Consider the following 27612-nt stretch of genomic DNA (forward strand, 5'->3'; position numbering starts at 1 on the left):
ATCCTACTGTACACCCCCTTTACCAAGCCCTACTCTATATCCTCTGTGCTAACAGACTAGCCTTTCGCTACACCATCCTACTGTACACCCCCTTTACCAAGCCCTACTCTAAACCCAACGTGCTATCAGACTAGCCTTTAGCTACACCATCCTATTGTACACCCCCTTTACCAAGCCCTACTCTATATCCACTGTGCTAACAGACTGGCCTTCAGTTACACCATCCTACTGTACACCTCCTTGACCAAGCCCTACTCTATATCCCCTGTGCTATCAGACTAGCCTTTAGCTACATCATCCTACTGTACACCTCCTTTACCAAGCCCTACTCCATATCCACTGTGCTAACAGACTAGCCTTTAGCTGCACCATCCTACTGTACACCTCCTTTACCAAGCCCTACTCTATATCCACTGTGGTAACAGACTAGCCTTTCGCTACACCATCCTACTGTACACCTCCTTTACCAAGCCCTACTCTATATCCCCTGTGCTATCAGACTAGCCTTTAGCTACATCATCCTACTGTACACCTCCTTTACCAAGCCCTACTCCATATCCACTGTGCTAACAGACTAGCCTTTAGCTGCACCATCCTACTGTACACCTCCTTTACCAAGCCCTACTCTATATCCACTGTGCTATCAGACTAGCCTTTCGCTACACCAGCCCACACCCCTTGGCGCTCTCCCAGGCCCACTCTTAACCCAACATGCTAACAGGCTAGCCTTTCGCTACACCAGCCCACACCCCCTGGCTCTTACCCAGCCTGGCTCTGAAGTGTGTGAGAGAGTAGTAGCACTCAACAACTGTGTTAAAGCTCGGGAATTATACCGGATTCTCACACTCACATACGCCCAAAACCAAAAGTGGTTCACACACAAAGTAGGCAAATAAACGAAGATGTGTCTTTGGCAATTGTAATGAGTTTTCATCAGGAAAATATTTCCCTCTACAGTGGGAAATGCTCAACATCTGCGTGTCTCTTTGTCAGCCCCCCTCGAACCAACCTGACCCTTAAACACAGAGTGAGTCCTCAAACTGGGATTGCTTGGAAACCTGGGAATTTTAACTACTAAACCATTTAAAACTACACCAAAAATAGTTTGGTGAAAGTGTAATACCTGCATCTTAAAATTGACAACTTAAACCATTTAAATCTTGTCTCTAATACAGGACGACTCTGATTCAAATGAGTTACAGATATCCTGCGCACTGATTCCATGGCGATGACATTTGAAGAAGCATCCGTTCTCTCTTAGGGCTGTGCGTTTAGCTGTTGTCACACATCATTCGTTCTGCAGCTGTGAAACCACCTCGGTGACCATGGAAACCCAAGAGTCGGTTGGGGCAGAAAACACAAAATGGCCACAGCTGATGTCATAGCCTGGGAATAGCACCTGTCTCCTCCATCTATCAGCCACACTACTGTGTGGACGGACTGGGGCCCGTGTCCCAAATGTCACCCTATTCTGTTTTACAACTACCCTATGATCGATAGGGTCCTGGTGAAAAGTGGTGCACTTTGTAGGTAATTTGAGATGCACAAAAAAGGGCTTCGATAGAGAGGTCACAACCTCTGAGAGACCATTGTTGATGGACAAATGTTAAAATGTCCCCTTCAAGCCGGGATTCCCAAAACAATACGCATGCAGTCATCCATTATCCTGATGGTTTTGGGAACGTATTTGAGGGATTCTTTAGAATTTTTTTTTTTTTTACATGACTAAATAGAGAAAGAAATGATAAATGCATCCCCCTGGTTTCAGATAGCCTTGTGACTTCGCTCTCTGGCAGGCATCCCAAATGGAGCCTGGTCAAAAGGAGTGCAGGGTTGCCTAGTGGTTAGAGTGTAGAGGTGGCAGGGTAGCCTAGTGGTTAGAGTGTAGAGTTGGCAGGGTAGCCTAGTGGTTAGAGTGTAGAGGTGGCAGGTAGCCTAGTGGTTAGAGTGTAGAGGTGGCAGGGTAGCCTAGTGGTTAGAGTGTAGAGGTGGCAGGTAGCATAGTGGTTAGAGTGTAGAGGTGGCAGGGTAGCCTAGTGGTTAGAGTGTAGAGGAGGTAGGTAGCCTAGTGGTTAGAGTGTAGAGGTGGCTGGTAGCCTAGTGGTTAGAGTGTAGAGGTGGTAGGGTAGCCTAGTGGTTAGAGTGTAGAGGTGGCAGGGTAGCCTAGTGGTTAGAGTGTAGAGTTGGCAGGGTAGCCTAGTGGTTAGAGAGTAGAGGTGGCAGGTAGCCTAGTGGTTAGAGTGTAGAGGTGGTAGGGTAGCCTAGTGGTTAGAGTGTAGAGGTGGCAGGGTAGCCTAGTGGTTAGAGTGTAGAGTTGGCAGGGTAGCCTAGTGGTTAGAGTGTAGAGGTGGCAGGTAGCCTAGTGGTTAGAGTGTAGAGGTGGCAGGGTAGCCTAGTGGTTAGAGTGTAGAGGTGGCAGGTAGCATAGTGGTTAGAGTGTAGAGGTGGCAGGGTAGCCTAGTGGTTAGAGTGTAGAGGAGGTAGGTAGCCTAGTGGTTAGAGTGTAGAGGTGGCTGGTAGCCTAGTGGTTAGAGTGTAGAGGTGGCAGGGTAGCCTAGTGGTTAGAGTGTAGAGGTGGCAGGGTAGCCTAGCGGTTAGAGTGTAGAGGTGGCAGGGTAGCCTAGTGGTTAGAGTGTAGAGGAGGTAGGTAGCCTAGTGGTTAGAGTGTAGAGGTGGCTGGTAGCCTAGTGGTTAGAGTGTAGAGGTGGCAGGTAGTCTAGTGGTTAGAGTGTAGAGGTGGCAGGTAGCCTAGTGGTTAGAGTGTAGAGGTGGCAGGTAGTCTAGTGGTTAGAGTGTAGAGGTGGCAGGGTAGCCTAGTGGTTAGAGTGTAGAGGTGGCAGGGTAGTCTAGTGGTTAGAGTGTAGAGGCGGCAGGTATCCTAGTGGTTAGAGTGTAGAGTTGAAAGGGTAGCCTAGTGGTTAGAGTGTAGAGGTGGCAGGGTAGCCTAGTGGTTCGAGTGTAGAGGTGGCAGGGTAGCCTAGTGGTTAGAGTGTAGAGGAGGTAGGTAGCCTAGTGGTTAGAGTGTAGAGGTGGCTGGTAGCCTAGTGGTTAGAGTGTAGAGGTGGCAGGGTAGCCTAGTGGTTAGAGTGTAGAGGTGGCAGGGTAGCCTAGCGGTTAGAGTGTAGAGGTGGCAGGGTAGCCTAGTGGTTAGAGTGTAGAGGAGGTAGGTAGCCTAGTGGTTAGAGTGTAGAGGTGGCTGGTAGCCTAGTGGTTAGAGTGTAGAGGTGGCAGGTAGTCTAGTGGTTAGAGTGTAGAGGTGGAAGGTAGCCTAGTGGTTAGAGTGTAGAGGTGGCAGGTAGTCTAGTGGTTAGAGTGTAGAGGTGGCAGGGTAGCCTAGTGGTTAGAGTGTAGAGGTGGCAGGGTAGTCTAGTGGTTAGAGTGTAGAGGCTGCAGGTATCCTAGTGGTTAGAGTGTAGAGGTGGCAGGGTGGCCTAGTGGTTAGAGTGTAGAGGTGGCAGGTAGCCTAGTGGTTAGAGTGTAGAGGTGGCAGGGTAGCCTAGTGGTTAGAGTGTAGAGGTGGCAGGTAGCCTAGTGGTTAGAGTGTAGAGATGGCAGGGTAGCCTAGTGATTAGAGTGTAGAGGTGGCAGGTAGTCTAGTGGTTAGAGTGTAGAGGTGGCAGGGTAGCCTAGTGGTTAGAGTGTAGAGGCGGCAGGGTAGCCTAGTGGTTAGAGTGTAGAGGTGGCAGGGTAGTCTAGTGGTTAGAGTGTAGAGGTGGCAGGGTAGGCTAGTGGTTAGAGTGTAGAGGTGGCAGGGTAGCCTAGTGGTTAGAGTGTAGAGGTGGCAGGGTAGCCTAGTGGTTAGAGCGTTGGACTAGTAACCGGAGGTTGCAAGTTCAAACCCCTGAGCTGGCAAGGTACACAATCTGTCCTTCTTCCCCTGAACAAGGCAGTTAACCCACTGTTCCTAGGCCGTCATTGAAAATAAGAATTGGTTCTTAACTGACTTAACTAGTAAAATTAAAAAAATTACAAATAGGGAGTACACTCTCAGAGAAAAAAATAAAGGTGCTAACTACAACCTAAAAGGGTTCCTTCGCTGTCCCCTCCATTGGAGAACCTTTTAAATAACAATTTTTGGGGTCCAGGTAGAACGCTTTCCACCGAGGGTTCTACATGGAACGCAAAAGGGTTCTACCTAGAACCAGAAAGGGTTCTACCTGGAACCAGAAAGGGTTCTTCCTAGAACCAGAAAGGGTTCTACCTGGAACCAGAAAGGGTTCTACCTAGAACCAGAAAGGGTTCTACCTGGAACCAGAAAGGGTTCTTCCTAGAACCAGAAAGGGTTCTACCTGGAACCAGAAAGGGTTCTACCTGGAACCAGAAAGGGTTCTTCCTAGAACCAGAAAGGGTTCTACCTGGAACCAGAAAGGGTTCTACCTAGAACCAGAAAGGGTTCTACCTAGAACCAGAAAGGGTTCTACCTAGAACCAGAAAGGGTTCTACCTAGAACCAAAAAGTGTTATCCTAGCGGGACAGCCAAAGAACCCTTTTGGAAGGGTATAGGCTACCAGTTGGAACAGAGACAAAGTCACGCTTGGCCTGAAACATTCTCCTTGTAGCCAATACCTTTTCATGCTATTTAAAAACAAATATATATGATAGTGAATCAGATGATACATAAATCCTATTATAAAACATGAAATCCCCTTAGCTTGCACTTCCCTGGCTGAGTCAGTCTGTTGAATCCCTAACCCGGTGGATGGATGTCCTGCCGGACAGACGATCTACCAAGGACAGAGGAAGTCAATATTTCACCATGATATACAGACATAGGGTCAGGTGTTTTTATCCCCCACCCAAAAAACATTAACCCATTCATGTTTCACTATGTATAGAAGGGATGGGCAGCTTCCAGGCCTCGGGGGCCTGATTAGTGCCACGCTTACCCCCAGCCCCAGCTAAACACATCTGACTCCAATTATTAATAAATAACTAATCATGATCTTCAATTCACATAGAAATTTAAGATATAGATCTGTCATTCTCATTGAACTAAAGAGTAATAATGTCACGGGATTCTTCCTGGGAAGGAGAGGCGGACCAAAACGCAGCGTGGTTATTGTGATACATCTTTAATAAAGATGAAAATAGAACAATATACAAAAACAAGAAATGTGAAAAATTGAAAACAGCCCTATCTGGTGTTACAAACACAAAGACAGGAAAAATCACCCACAAAACCCAACACCAAACAGGCTACCTAAATATGGTTCCCAATCAGACACAATGACTAACACCTGCCTCTGATTGAGAACCATATCAGGCCAAACACAGAAACAGACAAACTAGACACACAACATAGAATGCCCACTCAGATCACACCCTGACCAAACAAAACATAGAAACATACAAGCAAACTATGGTCAGGGTGTGACAGTACCCCCCTCCCCAAGGTGCGGACTCCGGCCGCAAAACCTGAACCTATTGGGGAGGGTCTGGGTGGGCATCTGTCCGCGGTGGCGGCTCTGGTGCTGGACGTGGCCCCCACTTCACCATAGTCTTAGTCCGCCACATTGTCCTCTTCCATGGCCTCCTAACCACGGGGACGCTTCTAAATGACCCCACTGGACTGAGGGGCAGCTCGGGACAGAGGGGTAGCTCGGGACAGAGGGGCAGCTCGGGACAGAGGGGCAGCTCGGGACAGAGGGGCAGCTCGGGACAGAGGGGCAGCTCAGGACAGAGGGGCAGCTCCGTACTGGCTGACGACTCTGGCAGATCCTGGCTGACTGGCGGCTCTGGCAGATCCTGGCTGACTGGCGGCTCTGGCAGATCCTGGCTGACTGGCGGCTCTGGCAGATCCTGGCTGACTGGTGGCTCTGGCAGATCCTTGCAGACTGGCGGCACCTTGCAGACTGGCGGCACTGGCGGCTCAGGACAGACGGGAGACTCTGATGGCGCTTGGCAGACGGGTAGCTCAGGCGGCGCTGGGCAGACTGGAGACTCCGGCAGCGCTGGAGAGGAGGAAGGCTCCGGCACGCTGGACGGAGGAGCTCTGGCGCCTCTGGACTGAGGGGCAGAAGCTCTGGCAGCGCTGGACAGGCGCACCTGCAGGGATGAGACGGAGAGACAGCCTGGTGCGGGGGGCTGCCACCGGAGGGCTGGTGCATGGAGGTGGTACCGGATAGACGGCGAGGTGGAATAGCCCGCACTGGGCTACGCAGGCGAACCGGGGACACCATACGCAAGGCTGGTGCCATGTAAGCCAGCCCAAGGAGACGCACTGGAGACCAGATGCGTAGAGCCGGCTTCATGGCACTTGGCTCGATACCCACTCTAGCCCGGCCGATACGAGGAGCTGGTATGTACCGCACCGGGCTATGCACCCGCACTGGGGACACCGCGCGCTCCACAGCATAACACGGTGCCTGCCCGGTCTCTCTCGCCCTCTGGTAAGCACAGGAAGTTGGCGCAGGTCTCCTACCTGGCTTCGCCATACTTCCTGTGTTCTCCCCCCCAAGACATTTTTGGGGCTGCCTCTCGGGCTTCCTTGCCAGCCGTGTTCCATCATATCGCCGGCTCCTCTCTCCGGCTGCCTCTGCTCTCCTAGCTGCCTTCACCTGTTCCCATGGAAGGCGATCCTTTCCCGCCAGGATCTCCTCCCATGTGTAGCAACCCTTGCCGTCCATCACATCATCCCATGTCCATTCCTCTTTGCGCCGCTGTTGCTGTTGCCCGTTACCACGCCTCTTGGTCCTGTTGTGGTGGGTGATTCTGTAACGGGATTCTTCCTGGGAAGGAGAGGCGGACCAAAACGCAGCGTGGTTATTTTGATACATCTTTAATAAAGATGAAAATAGAACAATATACAAAAAACAAGAAAATGTGAAAAAACTGAAAACAGCCCTATTTGGTGTAACAAACACAAAGACTGGAACAATCACCCACAAAACCCAACATCAAACAGACTACCTAAATATGGTTCCCAATCAGAGACAATGACTAACACCTGCCTCTGATTGAGAACCATATCAGGCTCAAACACAGAAACAGACAAACTAGACACAACATAGAATGCCCACTCAGATCACACCCTGACCAAACAAAACATAGAAACATACAAAGCAAACTATGGTCAGGGCGTGACAGTACCCCCCTCCCCAAGGTGGACAAATAATCAGTAGATCTGTTCTATGTGTGCAGTTTCTTTGCCTCTCTCTCTCTCTTAAGTCTTTTACTTTCGGGTTTTGTACCTTAGCCTCAAACAGCTGAAAATACAATATTTTTGGTGATGTAAAATATATTTCACAGTGGTTTAGATGGTACAATGATTCTTGCTTGTTTTGCCACATAAACTGAAATTAGGCTATAAAAAAATTGTAACAACCAGGAAATGGCAGAGCGATTTCCGCTTATTGCACCTTTAAATCAGCTGTGTTTGCTGTGGGATGGAGAACAAGTAATATTACTCCTGTAGGACTAGAGTTAGATGTAGAGAATCTCAACATGAGAAACAGACATAGGGTCAGGTTTAGCAATCTTATAGTGTACAACCCGTACTCACCTGTTACTATGTCTAGCTAGATGTATAGCAGTATGATAGAGAATTACAACAACCCTTATTCACCTGTTACTATGTCTAGCTAGATGTATATCAGTATGATAGAGAATTACAACAACCCTTATTCACCTGTTACTATGTCTAGCTAGATGTATAGCAGTATGATAGAGAATTACAACAACCCTTATTCACCTGTTACTATGTCTAGCTAGATGTATAGCAGTATGATAGAGAATTACAACAACCCTTATTCACCTGTTACTATGTCTAGCTAGATGTATAGCAGTATGATAGAGAATTACAACAGCCCTTATTCACCTGTTACTATGTCTAGCTAGATGTATAGCAGTATGATAGAGAATTACAACAACCCTTATTCACCTGTTACTATGTCTAGCTAGATGTATAGCAGTATGATAGAGAATTACAGTTAATGTTGAGGATTCAGAATTGAGCTATTCCGCGAAGGGAATAGAAACCCACAACTCTACATTCTCAACTCAGCCCGGGCATGTCCAGAATAGGATAAACGGCCCGTATTCATGAAGAGTCAGAGAGTAGGATCAGATCCTCCCTGTCCATGTAGCCTAATCTGTTTCTTTACAATCTAAAAGACTAAACAGATCCTAGATCAGGCTTTATGAGTAACGGTCCAGAATCCAGAACGTGATGGAAGTTCAAGGGTGAGCTGGACAAACAATATATTCCGGAAGTTTTCATGTGGAAAACGGTCAGAGAATAAATGGGATTAACGGAAGTAATGGGAATAGTCCTGGATTAGGGAACATTCCTGACCAATGAGACAGAGGGAAATGTGAGACATAGAAAGCGGAGGGGGAGAGAGAGACCAGGAAACGTATGCCCTCTCATTGATGCCATGGATGAATATGTGTGGTGGCCCTTGGAGAGAAAAGGACACCATGACTGTATATAGGCCTAAAGTGCAGGAACAGAGCTGAAAAAAAACAGAATTTTACAAACTCTAAACAAATGGTTACACTGACACTGTAGTTACACTAACACTGTAGTTACACTGACACTGTAGTTACACTAACACTGTAGTTACAATAACACTGTAGTTACACTGACACTGTAGTTACACTGACACTGTAGTTACACTAACACTGTAGTTACACTGACACTGTAGTTACACTGACACTGTAGTTACACTAACACTGTAGTTACGCTGACACTGTAGTTACACTAACACTGTAGTTACACTGACACTGTAGTTACACTAACACTGTAGTTACACTAACACTGTAGTTACACTAACACTGTAGTTACATTAACACTGTAGTTACACTAACACTGTAGTTACACTGACACTGTAGTTACATTAACACTGCAGTTACATTAACACTGTAGTTACACTAACACTGTAGTTACACTAACACTGTAGTTACACTGACACTGTAGTTACACTAAAACTGTAGTTACATTAACACTGTAGTTACATTAACACTGTAGTTACACTAACACTGTAGTTACATTAACACTGTAGTTACACTAACACCACTATATACTAACACTCTAGTTACACTAACACTGTAGTTACACTAACACCACTGTGTACTAACACTGTAGTTACACTAACACCACTGTGTACTAACACTGTAGTTACACTAACACCACTGTGTACTAACACTGTAGTTACACTAACACTGTAGTTACACTAACACCACTATATACTAACACTGTAGTTCCACTAACACTGTAGTTACACTAACACCACTGTGTACTAACACTGTAGTTACACTAACACCACTGTGTAGTAACACTGTAGTTACAATAACACCAATGTGTACTAAGACTGTAGTTACACTAACACTGTAGTTACACTAACACTGTAGTTACACTAACACCACTGTGTACTAACACTGTAGTTACACTAACACTGTAGTTACACTAACACCACTGTGTACTAACACTGTGGTTACACTAACACTGTAGTTACACTAACACTGTAGTTACACTAACACTGTAGTTACACTAACACCACTGTGTACTAACACTGTAGTTACACTAACACTGTAGTTACACTAACACCACTGTGTACTAACACTGTGGTTACACTAACACTGTAGTTACACTAACACTGTAGTTACATTAACACCACTGTATACTAACACTGTAGTTACACTAACACTGTAGTTACACTAACACTGTAGTTATACTAACACTGTAGTTACACTAACACTGTAGTTATACTAACACTGTAGTTACACTAACGCTGTAGTTAAACTAACACTGTAGTTACACTAACACTGTAGTTACACTAACACTGTAGTTACACTAACACCACTGTATACTAACACTGTAGTTACACTAACACCACTATATACTAACACTGTAGTTACACTAACACTGTAGTTACACTAACACTGTAGTTACACTAACACCACTGTATACTAACACTGTAGTTACACTAACACTGTAGTTACACTAACACTGTAGTTAAACTAACACGATAGTTACACTAACACTGTAGTTACACCAACACCACTGTATACTAACACTGTAGTTACACTAACACCACTGTATACTAACACTGTAGTTACACTAACACTGTAGTTAAACTAACACTGTAGTTACACTAACACTGTAGTTACACTAACACTGTAGTTACACTAACACTGTAGTTACACTGACACTATAGATATGCTAACACTGTAGTTACACTAACACTTTCTCTGTGATGTCCCTATGTTCCCAACGGAACGCTCTGTGATGTCCCTAAATTCCCAATGGAACGCTCTGTGATGTCCCTAAGTTCCCAACGGAACGCTCTGTGATGTTCCTAAGTTCCCAACGGAACGCTCTGTGATGTCCCTAAGTTCCCAACGGAACGCTCTGTGATGTCCCTAAGTTCCCAACGGAACTCTCTGTGATGTTCCTAAGTTCCCAACGGAACGCTCTGTGATTTCCCATTTTCCCAACGGAACGCTCTGTGATGTCCCTATGTTCCCAATGGAACGCTCTGTGATGTCCCTAAGTTCCCAACGGAACGCTCTGTGATGTTCCTAAGTTCCCAACGGAACGCTCTGTGATGTCCCTAAGTTCCCAACGGAACGCTCTGTGATGTTCCTAAGTTCCCAATGGAACGCTCTGTGATGTCCCTAAGTTCCCAACGGAACGCTCTGTGATGTTCCTAAGTTCCCAACGGAACGCTCTGTGATGTTCCTAAGTTCCCAACGGAACGCTCTGTGATGTCCCTAAGTTCCCAACGGAACGCTCTGTGATGTTCCTAAGTTCCCAACGGAACGCTCTGTGATGTCCCTAAGTTCCCAACGGAACGCTCTGTGATGTTCCTAAGTTCCCAACGGAACGCTCTGTGATGTTCCTAAGTTCCCAACGGAACGCTCTGTGATGTTCCTAAGTTCCCAACGGAACGCTCTGTGATGTCCCTAAGTTCCCAACGGAACGCTCTGTCTCAAGAGGCAATTCATGGACACTGTGAGAACAGAAAGGAACTGAAAGCCACCACTCAGGCTTAATTAACAGTGTGTCTATGAATTCATCCAACTATACAAGGGCAATGTACTGTACATATAGATCCAGAAATAACAATGCTAATTTTCTTTAAGCAAATAACAGGCAAAAGGTGCAACAGTAGAGTCTTAAACATGCATCCCAAATTATACCCTATTTCTTATATAGTCCACTACTTTTGTCCAGGGCCAAAAGGGATCAAGCTAAGTGGTTCAAAGTAGCACACGAAATAACCAATAGGGTGTCATTTGGGAGTGGGATGCAACCCTGGCGTGAATTAGACATCCTCGTTTCAGCTGTCTGGATGCTATGGAGAGGAGTGGTATAGAGTAGCTCTCTTCCATCCCTTTCTCCCTTGCTCCATCTCTCTCTCCCTCCATCTATCCCTCCCTCCATCTCTCTCTCCCTCCATCTCTCCCTTCCTCCATCTCTCTCTCCCTCCATCTCTCACTCCCTCCATCTCTCTCTCCCTCCATCTCTCCCTCCCTCCATCTCTCCTTCTGTCCCTCCATCTCTCCTTCTCTCGCTCGCTCCCTCCATCTCTGTCTCCCTCCATCTCTCCCTCCCTCCATCTCTGTCTCCCTCCATCTCTCCCTCCCTCCATCTCTCCTTCTTTCCCTCCATCTCTCCATCCATCTCTCCCTCCCTCCATCTCTCATTCTCTCCCTCCCTCCATCTCTCTCTCCCTGCATCTCTCCCTCCCTCCATCTCTCTCTCACTCCCTCCATCTCTCTCACTCCCTCCATCTCTCCCTCCCTCCCTCCATCTCTCCCTCCCTCCATCTCTCTCTCCCTCCATCTTTCCCTCCCTCCATCTCTGTCTCCCTCCATCTCTCCCTCCCTCCATCTCTCCTTCTTTCCCTCCATCTCTCCATCCATCTCTCCCTCCCTCCATCTCTCATTCTCTCCCTCCCTCCATCTCTCTCTCCCTGCATCTCTCCCTCCCTCCATCTCTCTCTCACTCCCTCCATCTCTCTCACTCCCTCCATCTCTCCCTCCCTCCCTCCATCTCTCCCTCCCTCCATCTCTCTCTCCCTCCATCTTTCCCTCCCTCCATCTCTCTCTCCCTCCATCTCTCCCTCCCTCCATCTCTCCTTCTCTCCCTCCATCTCTCCTTCTCTCCCTCCCTCCATCTCTCTCTCCCTCCATCTCTCCCTCCCTCCATCTCTCCTTCTCTCCCTCCATCTCTCCATCCATCTCTCCCTCCCTCCATCTCTCCCTCCCCCATCTCTCCTTCTCTCCCTCCCTCCATCTCTCTCCCTAAATCTCTCCCTCCCTCCATCTCTCTCTCCCTCCATTTCTCCCTCCCTCCATCTCTCTCTCCCTCCATCTCTCCCTCCCTCCATCTCTCCTTCTCTCCCTCCATCTCTCCTTCTCTCCCTCCCTCCATCTCTCTCTCCCTCCATCTCTCCCTCCCTCCATCTCTCTTTCTCTCCCTCCATCTCTCCCTCCCTCCATCTCTCCCTCCCTCCATCTCTCCTTCTCTCCCTCCATCTCTCCCTCCCTCCATCTCTCCTTCACTCCCTCCATCTCTCCTTCTCTCCCTCGCTCCATCTCTCTCCCTCCATCTCTCTCTCCCTCCATCTCTCCCTCCCTCCATCTCTCCCTCCCTCCATCTCTCTCTCCCTCCATCTCTCCCACCCTCCATCTCTCCTTCTCTCCCTCCATCTCTCCCTCCATCTCTCCCTCCCTCCATCTCTCTCTCTCTCTCCCTCCATCTCTCTCTCCCTCCATCTCTCCCTTCATCTCTCCCTCCCTCCATCTCTCTTTCTCTCCCTCCATCTCCCTCCCTCCATCTCTCCCTCCCTCCATCTCTCCTTCTCTCCCTCCATCTCTCCCTCCCTCCATCTCTCCTTCACTCCCTCCATCTCTCCATCCATCTCTCCCTCCCTCCATCTCTCCCTCCCTCCATCTCTCCTTCTCTCCCTCCCTCCATCTCTCTCCCTCCATCTCTCTCTCCCTCCATCTCTCCCTCCCTCCATCTCTACCTCCCTCCATCTCTCTCTCCCTCCATCTCTCCCACCCTCCATCTCTCCTTCTCTCCCTCCATCTCTCCCTCCATCTCTCCCTCCCTCCATCTCTCTCTCTCTCTCCCTCCATCTCTCTCCCTCCATCTCTCCCTCCCTCCATCTCTCTCTCCCTCCTTCTCTCCCTCCCTCCATCTCTCCCTCCCTCCATCTCTCTCTCCCTCCATCTCTCCCTCCCTCCATCTCTCCTTCTTTCCCTCCATCTCTCCATCCATCTCTCCCTCCCTCCATCTCTCCCTCCCTCCATCTCTCCTTCTCTCCCTCCCTCCATCTCTCTCTCCCTGCATCTCTCCCTCCCTCCATCTCTCTCTCACTCCCTCCATCTCTCTCACTCCCTCCATCTCTCCCTCCCTCCCTCCATCTCTCCCTCCCTCCATCTCTCCATCTCTCCCTCCATCTCTCCTTCTCTCCCTCCCTCCATCTCTCTCTCCCTCCATCTCTCCCTCCCTCCATCTCTCCTTCTCTCCCTCCATCTCTACATCCATCTCTCCCTCCCTCCATCTCTCCCTCCCTCCATCTCTCCTTCTCTCCCTCCATCTCTCCATCCATCTCTCCCTCCCTCCATCTCTCCCTCCCTCCATCTCTCCTTCTCTCCCTCCCTCCATCTCTCTCCCTCCATCTCTCTCTCCCTCCATCTCTCCCTCCCTCCATCTCTACCTCCCTCCATCTCTCTCTCCCTCCATCTCTCCCACCCTCCATCTTTCCTTCTCTCCCTCCATCTCTCCCTCCATCTCTCCATCTCTCCCTCCATCTCTCCCTCCCTCCATCTCTCTCTCTCCCTCTCCCTCCATCTCTCTCTCCCTCCATCTCTCCCTCCCTCCATCTCTCTCTCCCTCCATCTCTCCCTCCCTCCTTCTCTCCCTCCCTCCATCTCTCCCTCCCTCCATCTCTCTCTCCCTCCATCTCTCCCTCCCTCCATCTCTACCTCCCTCCATCTCTCTCCATATCTCCATCCATCCTGTTCTCTTTCTAGTGAACTTGGCATGGCCATCCACCAGCATGGATTGGGATCTCAGCTGTGCCGTTAGATAATCGCTGGCCCAAAGTTACTGTTGTAATAAAAATCACAATTTCACCCCAATTACCGGGGACTGACTAGGCCTACTCATAGCTATCAGATGTACTGGGAATATTCCTCAGAACAAGGAGGAGGTGCATTCTGACTGTGCTTCTGCTGCAATTTGTTTTCACCACTAAACTTGGTAGAGAATTTTGTATTACATTTTTGATTTATTTAAAACTTTAAAAAAATATATTATAGTGATCTGAGTCCAGATGTGATTCTAGATCTGTGGTTAGGGGCAACTTCAGCCTCGACCTGAAAGGTGAGGTTGAGGAAGAGCTGCACTGCTTATGAAGGAAGGGAAACAAGGACAGGAAGGAACATGGCACCAATAGGATCCTGGTCAAAAGTAGTGCACTATGTAGGGAATAGGGAGCCATATGGCTCTGGTCTAAAGTAGTGCACTATATATAGGGAATAGGGTGCCATATGGCTCTGGTCTAAAGTAGTGCACTATATAGGGAATAGGGTGCCATATGGCTCTGGTCTAAAGTCGTGCACTATGTGGGGAATAGGGAGCCATATGGCTCTGGTCTAAAGTAGTGCACTATATAGGGAATAGGGAGCCATATGGCTCTGGTCTAAAGTAGTGCACTATATAGGGAATAGGGTTCCATATGGCTCTGGTCTAAAGTAGTGCACTATGTAGGGAATAGGGTGCCATATGGCTCTGGTCTAAAGTAGTGCACTATGTAGGGAATAGGGTGCCATATGGCTCTGGTCTAAAGTAGTGCACTATGTACAGTTGAAGTTGGAAGTTTACCTACACTTAGGTTGGAGTCATTAAAACTCGTTTTTCAACCACTCCACAAATGTCTTGTTAACAAACTATAGTTTTGGCAAGTCGGTTAGGACATCTACTTTGTGCATAACACAAGTCATTTTTCCAACAATTGTTTACAGACAGATAATTTCACTTATAATTCACTGCATCACAATTCCAGTGGGTCAGAGGTTTACATACACTAAGTTGACTGCCTTAAAAAGCTTGGAAAATTCCAGAAAATGATGTCATGGCTTTAGAAGCTTCTGATAGGCTAATTGACATAATTTGAGTCAATTGGAGGTGTACCTGTGAATGTATTTCAAGGCCTACCTTCAAACTCAGTGCCTCTTTGCTTGACATCATGGGAAAATCAAAAGAAATCAGCCAAGACCACAATTCTGGTTTATCCTTGGGAGCAATTTCCAAACTCCTGAAGGTACCACATTCATCTGTACAAACAATAGTACGCAAGTATAAACACCATGGGACCTCGCAGCCGTCATACCGCTCAGGAAGGAGATGCGTTCTGTCTTCTAGAGATAAACGTACTTTGGAAAGAAAAGTGCAAATCAATCCCAGAACAACAGCAAAGGACCTTGTGAAGATGCTGGAGGAAACAGGTAGAAAAGTATCTATATATTCAGTAAAACGAGTCCTATATGGACATAACCTGAAAGGCCACACAGCAAGGAAGAAGCCTCTGCTCCAAAACCGCCATAAAAAGCCAGACTACGGTTTGCAACTGCACATGGGGACAAAGATCGCACTTTTGGGAGAAATGTCCTCTGGTCTGATGAAACAAAAATAGAACTGTTTGGCCATAATGACCATCGTTATGTTTGGAGGAAAAAGGGGGAGGCTTGCAAGCCGAAGAACACCATCCCAACTGTGAAGCAAGGGGGTGGCAGCATCATGTTGTGGGGGTGCTTTGCTACGGAGGGACTGGTGCACTTCACAAAATAGATGGCATCATGAGGGAGGAGAATTATGTGGATATATTGAAGCAACATCTCAAGACATCAGTCAGGAAGTTAAAGCTTGGTCGCAAATGGGTCTTCCAAATGGACAATGACCCCAAGCATACTTCCAATGTTGTGGAAAAATGGCTTAAGGACAACAAAGTCAAGGTATTGGAGTGGCCCTCACAAAGCCCTGACCTCAATCCTATAGAAAATGTGTGGGAAACTACTGAAAAAGTGTGTGCGCGCAAGGAGGCCTACAAACCTGACTCAGTTACACCAGCTATGTCAGAAGGAATGAGCCAAAATTCACCCAACTTATTGTGGGAAGCTTGTGGAAGGCTACCTGAAACATTTGACCCATGTTAAGCAATTTAAAGGCAATGCTACCAAATACTAACTGAGTGTATGTAAACTTCTGACCCACTGGGAATGTGATGAAAAAAATAAAAGCTGAAATAAATCATTCTCTCTACTATTAATCTGTCATTTCACATTCTTAAAATTAAGTGGCGAACTGGTGGCTAAGGTGTTCGTAAACTTCCGACTTCAACTGTTAGGTAATAAATAGGGTGCCATAGGATCCTGGTCAAAAGTAGTGCACTATGTAGGGAATAGGGTGCCATAGTATCCTGGTCAAAAGTAGTGCACTATGTAGGGAATAGGGTGCCATAGGATCCTGGTCAAAAGTAGTGCACTATGTAGGGAATAGGGTGCCATAGGATCCTGGTCAAAAGTAGTGCACTATGTAGGGAATAGGGTGCCACTTGAGACACAGTCAATGCTGCTTCCCCTGAGAAAGTGGAGGGTCCCCTCCCCCCTAACCTCCACCCTCTGCCACGCCCCCTGTCTCCAGATGTCATGGGAACCGCTGACAGCTGAGGCCGAGTGTGAAAGGACAATCTGCAGAAACTCTATCCCTCTGTGAAACGCACACAGGATTAGTCACTTTTTTTGATAAGATCTTCGGACATTTCTATTACCAAAAGATGTGTGAGAGAGACTCGTCACAGTGTGATTGTGATGCATTCTTGCCATCTAGCTAGCCTGACGATTGTTTGGAGAGGATGACAGAACTGTTTCTGTCAATGAAGTTGGCTGCGGTAAAATGAAATGACTGGTTACGAGACAGTGAGATAGCTGATTTTACATTGGGTATGTCGCCTGGTCAAAAGTACTGCACTGTATAGGGAACAGGGTGCCTTTTGGGACACAAAAATGGTGCAGTAGGTTTTCGCTTTGCCCCTGTCCCGCTAGATAAATCAACCTCTAGCATAACCTTATCATTATATTACAGTGTAGTAGGTTACAGTGTGCCCGTAGCTCAGGGCACGTTTTGGTTTGTTCGCCCTAGCACTACACAGCTCATTCAAATAATCAACTAATCCCACAAGCTTTGATCATTTGAAACAGCTGTGTACTGGGGAAAAAAAAAAAAGAAAAAAAAGTGGACCCTTTGGTGTCCAGAGGAACGAGTTTGGGAAACGCTGCTTTATATTGTCTGAGAAATTGATGGAATTAAAGATCCAGGAAACCATTTCAGAACATCTGGGAAATTCTACCATGAAATCATTTCCAGATCATTTCCCAGTCATATATTGTTTATCGATGACTAACAAGTAGCGAAGAAGCAACTAGGCATCCCCATTGCCATTGTACAGTAATGCTAGACGAGAGGTCACTCTGGTTTGGAGAGAGAGAGCGAGAGAGAAAGAGAGAGGGGGTAGGGGGGGGGGGGGGGGGGAGTTACTGAAAACACAGTTGCCCTGCTAATTCCAGGACACTTAAATTAGCCGGGTGAGAGAGGGGGCAGGTTTCAGTCTTACAGAGACTTGACTTGCTGTAGAGAATGTAAGAGACTACACACTTAGCTCTGAACTACCCTTTAGATACATTTTAAGTTTACTGGTAAACTAAATATTCCTTAACTAAGAATATCATACTGAAATCTGAGTATGAGATGGATCAACTATAGGGACTTTCTAAATATTTTTTTTAAATTGTAATTTTGGTTGAAGAAGCAGCCTTCACACACCTGGAGCAGAAGAAGTGGACTGTCTATTTCCCAAACCACCTATACACAGACATAGCATCAAAGTAAGAGAGTCCATTGTTGAGGTAGTTCAATCATCTCACCTGTAACTCTGCAGTGACTGCTCTGTCCTGCTACAGGGCACAGGTGAAACAGACAGACATGTCCACCGGCTCAGTAAGCGACGGAGAGGACATTGAGACACGTCACAAACGGACAGACGCTCCGTTCGAAAGCAGAAAAACCAAGCGGAACGTTGCACAGAACCACTACGCCTCCACCGAGTACTCAGATGACGAGTTCGGTAATGATGGAGGTTACGAAGTCGAGACCAAGCGAACACGCATCACTGCTGCCGGAGGAAAACAAGTAGTGGAAGGACGGCAGATACAAAGGAACGCTGCAAACGCCAGAGAGAGGGCGAGGATGAGGGTGCTGAGCAAAGCCTTTTCCAGACTGAAAACCAGCCTGCCGTGGGTACCGGCCGACACCAAACTGTCCAAACTGGACACGCTGCGACTAGCATCTAGCTATATATCACACCTCCGACAGCTACTGCAAGACAACCACTACGAGAGCAGCTTTGTACACCCTGTCAACCTGGTAGGAAGCATTGATTTATTCAAACTTGACCCTGTAAACTTGACCCTGTAAACTTGACCCTGTAAACTTGACCCTGTAAACTTGACCCTGTACACTTGACCCTGTACACTTGACCCTGTAAACTTGACCCTGTAAACTTGACCCTGTAAACTTGACCCTGTACACTTGACCCTGTAAACTTGACCCTGTAAACTTTGTGTATGAAAGACACACATTTAAATTTTTACATTCACCATTTTGGTAATTTAGCAGAGGCTCTTATCCAGACTAATTCCATTGGATGTAGTAAAATGATCAATGTAAAGTGTTGGATCCATTGCCTTTCTGATATCGCTGTATGATTCGGTGTGGTGAGAGTCAGACCATTTATGAGTAACTGAATACAGGGCCTTCAGAAGGTATTCACACCCCTTGACTTTTTCCACATTTCGTTGTGTTTTAGACTGCATTTTAAGTGAATTAGAATGAGATGTTGTGTCGCTTGCCCACACACACACACAACACCCCATAATGTAAATGTGGAATTATATTTTCAGAAATGTTTATAATTTAATTAAAAATGAAAAGCTTAAAATGTCTTGAGTCAATAAGTATTCAACCCCTTTGTTATGGTAAGGAGCCTAAATAAGTTCAGGAGTAAAAATGTGCTTAACAAGTCATGTAATAGGTTGCATGGACTCACTCTGTGTGCAATAATAGTGTCGATATTCTTTTTGAATGACTACCTCATCTCTGTACCCCACACATACAATTATCTGTAAACTCCCTCAATTGAGTTGTGAATTTTCAAGCACAGATTCAACCACAAAGACCAGGGAGGTTTTTCAATGCTTTGCAAAGAAGGGCACCGATTGGTAGATAGTTACAAATAGATAGTTACAGACAGTTACAAAAAATGTAAAATTAACAACCGCTGAAAATTCCTTTGAGTGAAGTTATTAAATAGGCTTTGAATGGAGTATCAACCCAGTCACTATAAAGATACAGGCGTCCATCCTAACTCAGTTGCCGGAGAGGAAAGAATCCGCTCAGGGATTTCAACATGAGGCCAATGGTGACTTTAACACAGTTACAGAGTTTAACGGCTGTGACAGGAGAAAACTGAGGATGTAGTTACTCCACAATACCATGAGGCCAATGGTGACTTTAAAACAATTACAGAGTTTAACGGCTGTGACAGGAGAATACTGAGGATGTAGTTACTCCACAATACCATGAGGCCAATGGTGACTTTAAAACAGTTACAGAGTTTAATGGCTGTGATGTAGTTACTCCACAATACCATGAGGCCAATGGTGACTTTAAAACAGTTACAGAGTTTAATGGCTGTGATGTAGTTACTCCACAATACCATGAGGCCAATGGTGACTTTAAAACAGTTACAGAGTTTAATGGCTGTGATGTAGTTACTCCACAATACTAACCTAAATGACAGAGTGAAAAAAAGGAAACTTGTAGAGAATAAAAATATTTCGAAACATCCATCCTGTTTTACAATAAGGCACTGAAGTAATACAGGAAAATAAAGTAGAAGTGAACTTCATGTCCTAAACAGTAAGTGTAATGCTTGGGGCAAATCTAACACAACACATCACTGAATACCACTCATCAAATCTCCAAGCATGGTGGCGGCTGCATCATGTTATGGGTATGCGTCCTTTTTTTGCTATACGTCTTCATATGTCTTGTACTTTCATTAAATCTATCTCTCTATCTGTCCACAGACTTGGCCATTTGTGGTAGGTAGATCAGAGGACAACAAGGACATTTCTGCAGCCAGACAGTGTGGAGCTACATCATAGGACAGGAGAGACCTCTCTCTGCTGGGACTGTCTTCTTCTACCATACCATGGCTGCTTCCCTTCATAGTGCACTAAATTACTGCACTATATAAGGAATAGGGTGGATGCCATTTGGGACTAATTCCAAGTATTTTTTTTTGTCCTATGTCTAATACTATTAGAATATTTTGTTATTCCATATCGGTGATTTCTTTATGGACTTTAATGGATCATTTTATTGTCGTAAACTTGCCAGGTGGAATTGAGTGTTTCTTTTATATCCTCCAATCAGTGATGAGATGAGAAAACAGGACCGAGGAAAAACAAGAAACTTTAACAGCATTGATGTTATAGACTGGCACACTACACTGAGTGTACAAAACATTAAGAACACCTTCCTAATATTGAGTTGACCCCCCTCCCATTTTGCCCTCAGGACAGACTCAATTCGTCGGGGGGCATGGACTCTATAAGGTGTCGAAAGCTTTCCACAGGGATGCTGGCTCCATGTGTTTCCCACAGTTGTGTCAACTTGGCTGGATGTCTTATTGGGTGGTGGGATCAGTCTTGATACATGAGCGTGAAAAACCCAGCATTTCTTGACACACTCAAACCCGGTGCACCTACTACCATATCACATTCAAAGAACTTAAATATTTAGTCTTGCCCATTTGGCACACATACGAAATCCATGTCTCAATTGTCTCAAGGCTCACAAATCCTTCTTTAACCAGTCTCCTCCCAATTCATCTAGTGGATTTAACAGGTGACATCAATAAGGGATCATAGCTTTTCACTTGGATTCACCTGGTCAGTCTGTGTCCATGGAAAGAGCAGGTGTTCCTAATGTTTTGTCCACTCAGTGTATATAATCTATTATTATAATACAGGGAGGAAATGTTTCCTCCTTTAGCTTGTGGGAAGACTTTTACTTTACATTTTACATTTGGGGAAGAAGGAAGTCTCTAATTAAATTATGGGGCAGGTGATTAGAAGGTGTTGTTCATTTTGAGTCTGTCCTCTCTTGCTAAGCATGTAATGGCCAGGCTTACGATCACTAATTCGGTAGGTTGGTTAAGGTTGAGCTTTGTTTGTTTGGCGTTCACCTAAAGTCTCGTTCAAGTGTTCGTTAGCGTTCCATCTTTCTCTGACCTTCGACCTCACTCCGCCAACAGTTGATAGTTGATGTTTGTGTTCTTATCATTCACCTACAGCTGTCAAAATGTTGCCCTTGGAGCCAGATCACTTGTGTTAATTTCAATCGGATGTGGCAGTTTTGTTAAGTGGTCACCACTCTCCGGGCTGAGATTGTTGTCCATAAATGCTCTGTGTTTGTATGACCGTTCGTTTGATAGGTTGCCTTACCTTTCTTTTCAGTGGGCAGCAGAAGAGGACATATTGCTAGTTCTGCCATGGTTACTGGAATTTCGGTGTACCTGAAGGATGTTTTTGCTAAATTCAAGGGTCAGTTTTTCTGTGGGTGTTTTGTGCCATGATGTGTATTTTGACTAAAACAGTGGGTCCCATATTTCACTGACATTCAGGAGGATTGGTTGGATTTTGCAGCCAAATATTTGGAGCCAGATTTTAATTTTGTCTACTGTTTTCTTTATTGAGTAGTATTTCCTGTTGAGACAACATCTATCACTGATAGACTATGTCCTGTTGAGACAACATCTATCACTGATAGACTATGTCCTGTTGAGACAACATCTATCACTGATAGACTGTTGTAACTCCCGTTGAGACATCATCTATCACTGATAGAATATGTTGTAACTCCTGTTGAGACAACATCTATCACTGATAGACTGTTGTAACCCCTGTTGAGACAACATCTATCACTGATAGACTATGTCCTGTTGAGACAACATCTATCACTGATAGACTGTTGTAACCCCTGTTGAGACAACATCTATCACTGATAGACTGTTGTAACCCCTGTTGAGACAACATCTATCACTGATAGACTATGTCCTGTTGAGACAACATCTATCACTGATAGACTGTTGTAACCCCTGTTGAGACAACATCTATCACTGATAGACTGTTGTAACCCCTGTTGAGACAACATCTATCACTGATAGACTATGTCCTGTTGAGACAACATCTATCACTGATAGACTATGTCCTGTTGAGACAACATCTATCACTGATAGACTATGTCCTGTTGAGACAACATCTATCACTGATAGACTATGTACTGTTGAGACAACATCTATCACTGATAGACTATGTCCTGTTGAGACAACATCTATCACTGATAGACTATGTCCTGTTGAGACAACATCTATCACTGATAGACTATGTCCTGTTGAGACAACATCTATCACTGATAGACTATGTACTGTTGAGACAACATCTATCACTGATAGACTATGTACTGTTGAGACAACATCTATCACTGATAGACTGTTGTAATCCCTGTTGAGACAACATCTATCACTGATAGACTATGTCCTGTTGAGACAACATCTATCACTGATAGACTATGTCCTGTTGAGACAACATCTATCACTGATAGACTATGTCCTGTTGAGACAACATCTATCACTGATAGACTATGTTGTAACTCCTGTTGAGACAACATCTATCACTGATAGACTATGTTGTAACTCCCGTTGAGACAACATCTATCACTGATAGACTATGTTGTAACTCCTGTTGAGACAACATCTATCACTGATAGACTGTTGTAACTCCCGTTGAGACAACATCTATCACTGATAGACTGTTGTAACTCCTGTTGAGACATCATCTATCACTGATAGACTATGTTGTAACCCCTGTTGAGACAACATCTATCACTGATAGACTATGTCCTGTTGAGACAACATATATCACTGATAGACTATGTTGTAACCCCTGTTGAGACAACATCTATCACTGATAGACTATGTTGTAACCCCTGTTGAGACAACATCTATCACTGATAGACTATGTCCTGTTGAGACAACATCTATCAATGATAGACTATGTCCTGTTGAGACAACATCTATCAATGATAGACTATGTCCTGTTGAGACAACATCTATCACTGATAGACTATGTTGTAACTCCCGTTGAGACATCATCTATCACTGATAGAATATGTTGTAACTCCTGTTGAGACAACATCTATCATTGATAGACTATGTCCTGTTGAGACAACATCTATCAATGATAGACTAGAATGTAACTGCTGTTGAGACAACATCTATCACTGATAGACTATGTTGTAACACCTGTTGAGACAACATCTATCACTGATAGACTAGAATGTAACTCCTGTTCTGTTCGAGCTGTAGATTGCTCAAACTGTGTTGTAAATTCATCAATATAGATATTAAAACATGTCGGTCTCAGATTGGTGAGATTGGTTTTTATTTTTATTTTTTTTATTTCAAAATGTATTTTCATAATCTTTATTTAACTTAAGAACAAATTCTTATGTTCAATTTCAGCCTAGGAACAGTGGGTTAACTGGTCTCTAGGAACAGTGGGTTAACTGGTCTAGGAACAGTGGGTTAACTGGTCTAGGAACAGTGGGTTAACTGGTCTAGGAACAGTGGGTTAACTGGTCTAGGAACAGTGGGTTAACTGGTCTAGGAACAGTGGGTTAACTGGTCTAGGAACAGTGGGTTAACTGGTCTAGGAACAGTGGGTTAACTGGTCTAGGAACAGTGGGTTAACTGGTCTAGGAACAGTGGGTTAACTGGTCTAGGAACAGTGGGTTAACTGGTCTCTAGGAACAGTGGGTTAACTGGTCTAGGAACAGTGGGTTAACTGGTCTAGGAACAGTGGGTTAACTGGTCTAGGAACAGTGGGTTAACTGGTCTAGGAACAGTGGGTTAACTGGTCTAGGAACAGTGGGTTAACTGGTCTAGGAACAGTGGGTTAACTGGTCTAGGAACAGTGGGTTAACTGGTCTAGGAACAGTGGGTTAACTGGTCTAGGAACAGTGGGTTAACTGGTCTAGGAACAGTGGGTTAACTGGTCTAGGAACAGTGGGTTAACTGGTCTAGGAACAGTGGGTTAACTGGTCTAGGAACAGTGGGTTAACTGGTCTAGGAACAGTGGGTTAACTGGTCTCTAGGAACAGTGGGTTAACTGGTCTAGGAACAGTGGGTTAACTGGTCTAGGAACAGTGGGTTAACTGGTCTAGGAACAGTGGGTTAACTGGTCTAGGAACAGTGGGTTAACTGGTCTAGGAACAGTGGGTTAACTGGTCTAGGAACAGTGGGTTAACTGGTCTAGGAACAGTGGGTTAACTGGTCTAGGAACAGTGGGTTAACTACCTTGTTCAGGGGCAGAACGACAGATTTTTACCTTGTCAGCTCGGGGATTCGATCCAGCAACATTTTGGTTATTGGCCCAACGCTCTAACCACTTGGCTACCTGCCGCCCCAAAATGCACTACTTGTGAGCATGTTCATCATCTTGTATTACGTCTGCCGATAAGCGTCTGGAATGGCCAGCTTTTTCAAAGCGACAGAGGGGACACTGTTGAAGCAAGATAAGGAGAACATTTCCTTAATGAGAAAGCTTTGTTAGGAAGAGGAAACATGGTTGTTGTGCATTGTCTGTTCTGTTCGTGACCTAAAACCCGTAGTCTGTGTTTTGTCACTTCAAACCAAACAGCACCGTACAATAATGCTTTACACTGGATGCAGTGTCGTGTTTTGTTTTCCATTCATGTGGAGAAAAGAGAATAAGGAACCGGCCTATGTCCTACATGTCACGTCTGCTCCCGCTCTCCCTCCCCTGGCTCTCGAGGGCGCCAGGCTGCCCTGCACGACGCACTCCTGCCACCGTCATTACGCACACCCGCTCCCCTCGTCACGCGTTATCAGCGATTCATTGCCATCACCTGGACTCAAATCACCTGTGTTTATTTCCTTCCCTATATCTGTCTGTTCCCCAGTTCTGTTCCCCGGCTTCAGCATTAATTCCCGTTTGTCGTTGTGTTACCCTTGTTCTGACGAGGTTCCTGTCCTGTTCCATGTCTGTTCCAAAGTAAATGTTCTCTCTCCGTACCTGCTTCTCTACTCCAACGTCGGTTCTTACAAGACATGTTACATATTGTTGATGTCCAACGCCATGCAGACAGCCAAAACATATTGCAATACCCAATATCTAAGTGTCCAATAGTGATAACCATCAGCTAGTTTATGCAGGGGAGTGTGGTTGGCACTTTCCCAGTGTCAGGTCGCCTGTGTGAAAGAGTTCAAGTCTTCCAATCTGAGTTATATTTGTTTCACATAATAAAGTATTTTTTTATGAGGACACGGTACATCTGTGCATTCAACCGTTCTATAATCAATTACATCCTCCCAAAGGCTTTTAGAAGAGACCCAGTTCCACAGGCACTGTCTCAAAGAGGTATCTCTCAAAGAGTTATCTCTCAAAGTTAAATCTCTAAGAGTTATCTCTCAGAGTTATCTCTCAGAGTTATCTCTCAGAGTTACATCTCAAAGAGTTATCTCTCAGAGTTATCTCTCAGAGTTACATCTCAGAGTTATCTCTCAGAGTTATCTCTCAGAGTTATCTCTCAGAGTTACATCTCAAAGAGTTATCTCTCAAAGAGTTATCTCTCAGAGTTACATCTCAAAGAGTTATCTCTCAAAGAGTTATCTCTCAGAGTTACATCTCAAAGAGTTATCTCTCAGAGTTACATCTCAAAGAGTTATCTCTCAGAGTTACATCTCAAAGAGTTATCTCTCAGAGTTATCTCTCAGAGTTATCTCTCAGAGTTACATCTCAAAGAGTTATCTCTCAGAGTTATCTCTCAGAGTTACATCTCAAAGAGTTATCTCTCAGAGTTATCTCTCAGAGTTATCTCTCAGAGTTATCTATCAGAGTTATCTCTCAGAGTTACATCTCAAAGAGTTATCTCTCAAAGAGTTATCTCTCAGAATTATCTCTCAAAGAGTTATCTCTCAGAGTTATCTCTCAGAGTTACATCTCAAAGAGTTATCTCTCAGAGTTATCTCTCAGAGTTATCTCTCAGAGTTACATCTCAAAGAGTTATCTCTCAGAGTTACATCTCAAAGAGTTATCTCTCAGAGTTATCTCTCAGAGTTATCTCTCAGAGTTACATCTCAAAGAGTTATCTCTCAGAGTTATCTCTCAGAGTTACATCTCAAAGAGTTATCTCTCAGAGTTATCTCTCAGAGTTATCTCTCAGAGTTATCTATCAGAGTTATCTCTCAGAGTTACATCTCAAAGAGTTATCTCTCAAAGAGTTATCTCTCAGAATTATCTCTCAAAGAGTTATCTCTCAGAGTTATCTCTCAGAGTTACATCTCAAAGAGTTATCTCTCAGAGTTATCTCTCAGAGTTATCTCTCAGAGTTACATCTCAAAGAGTTATCTCTCAGAGTTATCTCTCAGAGTTATCTCTCAGAGTTACATCTCAAAGAGTTATCTCTCAGAGTTATCTCTCAGAGTTATCTCTCAGAGTTATCTCTCAGAGTTATCTCTCAGCGTTATCTCTCAGAGTTACATCTCAAAGAGTTATCTCTCAGAGTTATCTCTCAGAGTTATCTCTCAGAGTTATCTCTCAGAGTTACATCTCAAAGAGTTATCTCTCAGAGTTATCTCTCAGAGTTACATCTCAAAGAGTTATCTCTCAGAGTTATCTCTCAGAGTTATCTCTCAGAGTTATCTCTCAAAGAGTTATCTCTCAGAGTTATCTCTCAAAGAGTTATCTCTCAGAGTTATCTCTCAGAGTTATCTCTCAGAGTTACATCTCAAAGAGTTATCTCTCAGAGTTACATCTCAAAGAGTTATCTCTCAGAGTTATCTCTCAGAGTTACATCTCAAAGAGTTATCTCTCAGAGTTACATCTCAAAGAGTTATCTCTCAGAGTTATCTCTCAGAGTTACATCTCAAAGAGTTATCTCTCAGAGTAATCTCTCAAAGTTAAATCTCAAAGTGTTATCTCTCAAAGCGCTATCCACATTTCTGCGTTCCAAATGGCACTCTGTTCCCTCTAGCCTGTACTGCACTGCTTTCAACCAGAAAAAATATGTCTCTAGTCAAAAGTAGTGGACTTTAAAGGCCAAAGATGTGATACGCAGAAACATACCCATTATGGTTCAAATGGATATTCTGCCTTATAGGACCAGATAGACACATAAACCTATCTATCTTGAAGTGGGCCCAAGATTTTACTAGAATAAGTGATGATGATGTGGTGATGTCTATGATGGTGATGATGTGGTGGTGATGTGGTGATGTGGTGATGATGATGTGGTGGTGTGGTGGTGTGGTGATGATGATGTGATGATGTGATGATGATGTGGTGATGTGGTGATGTGGTGATGTGGTGATGATGATGATGTGGTGATGTGGTGATGATGATGATGTGGTGATGTGGTGATGTGGTGATAATGATGTGGAGATGATGTGA

General features: G+C 45.1%; 1 protein-coding gene across 1 annotated transcript; it reads left to right on the forward strand.

The window, feature by feature from the left end:
- The first annotated feature begins 17472 nt into the window (after window positions 1–17472).
- Window positions 17473–23573, forward strand: LOC118937435 (musculin-like). Its single transcript, XM_036936609.2, has 2 exons — window positions 17473–18439; window positions 20164–23573. Exons 1-2 carry the CDS (start codon window positions 17999–18001, stop codon window positions 20239–20241), a joined length of 519 nt encoding a protein of 172 aa, XP_036792504.2. The 5' UTR covers window positions 17473–17998; the 3' UTR covers window positions 20242–23573.
- The last annotated feature ends 4039 nt before the right edge of the window (window positions 23574–27612 follow it).

This window comes from Oncorhynchus mykiss, chromosome 11, assembly GCF_057628025.1.
Source record: "Oncorhynchus mykiss isolate SJ-2025 chromosome 11, ASM5762802v1, whole genome shotgun sequence".
Lineage (NCBI taxonomy): Eukaryota > Metazoa > Chordata > Actinopteri > Salmoniformes > Salmonidae > Oncorhynchus > Oncorhynchus mykiss.

Bases quoted from the DNA above. Each gene is read 5' to 3' on its own strand.
- LOC118937435 (XM_036936609.2), top strand. From the start codon at position 17,999: ATGTCCACCGGCTCAGTAAGCGACGGAGAGGACATTGAGACACGTCAC. The intron at 18,440-20,163 runs GTAGGAAGCATT...ATCTGTCCACAG, and splicing joins TTGTACACCCTGTCAACCTG to ACTTGGCCATTTGTGGTAGG.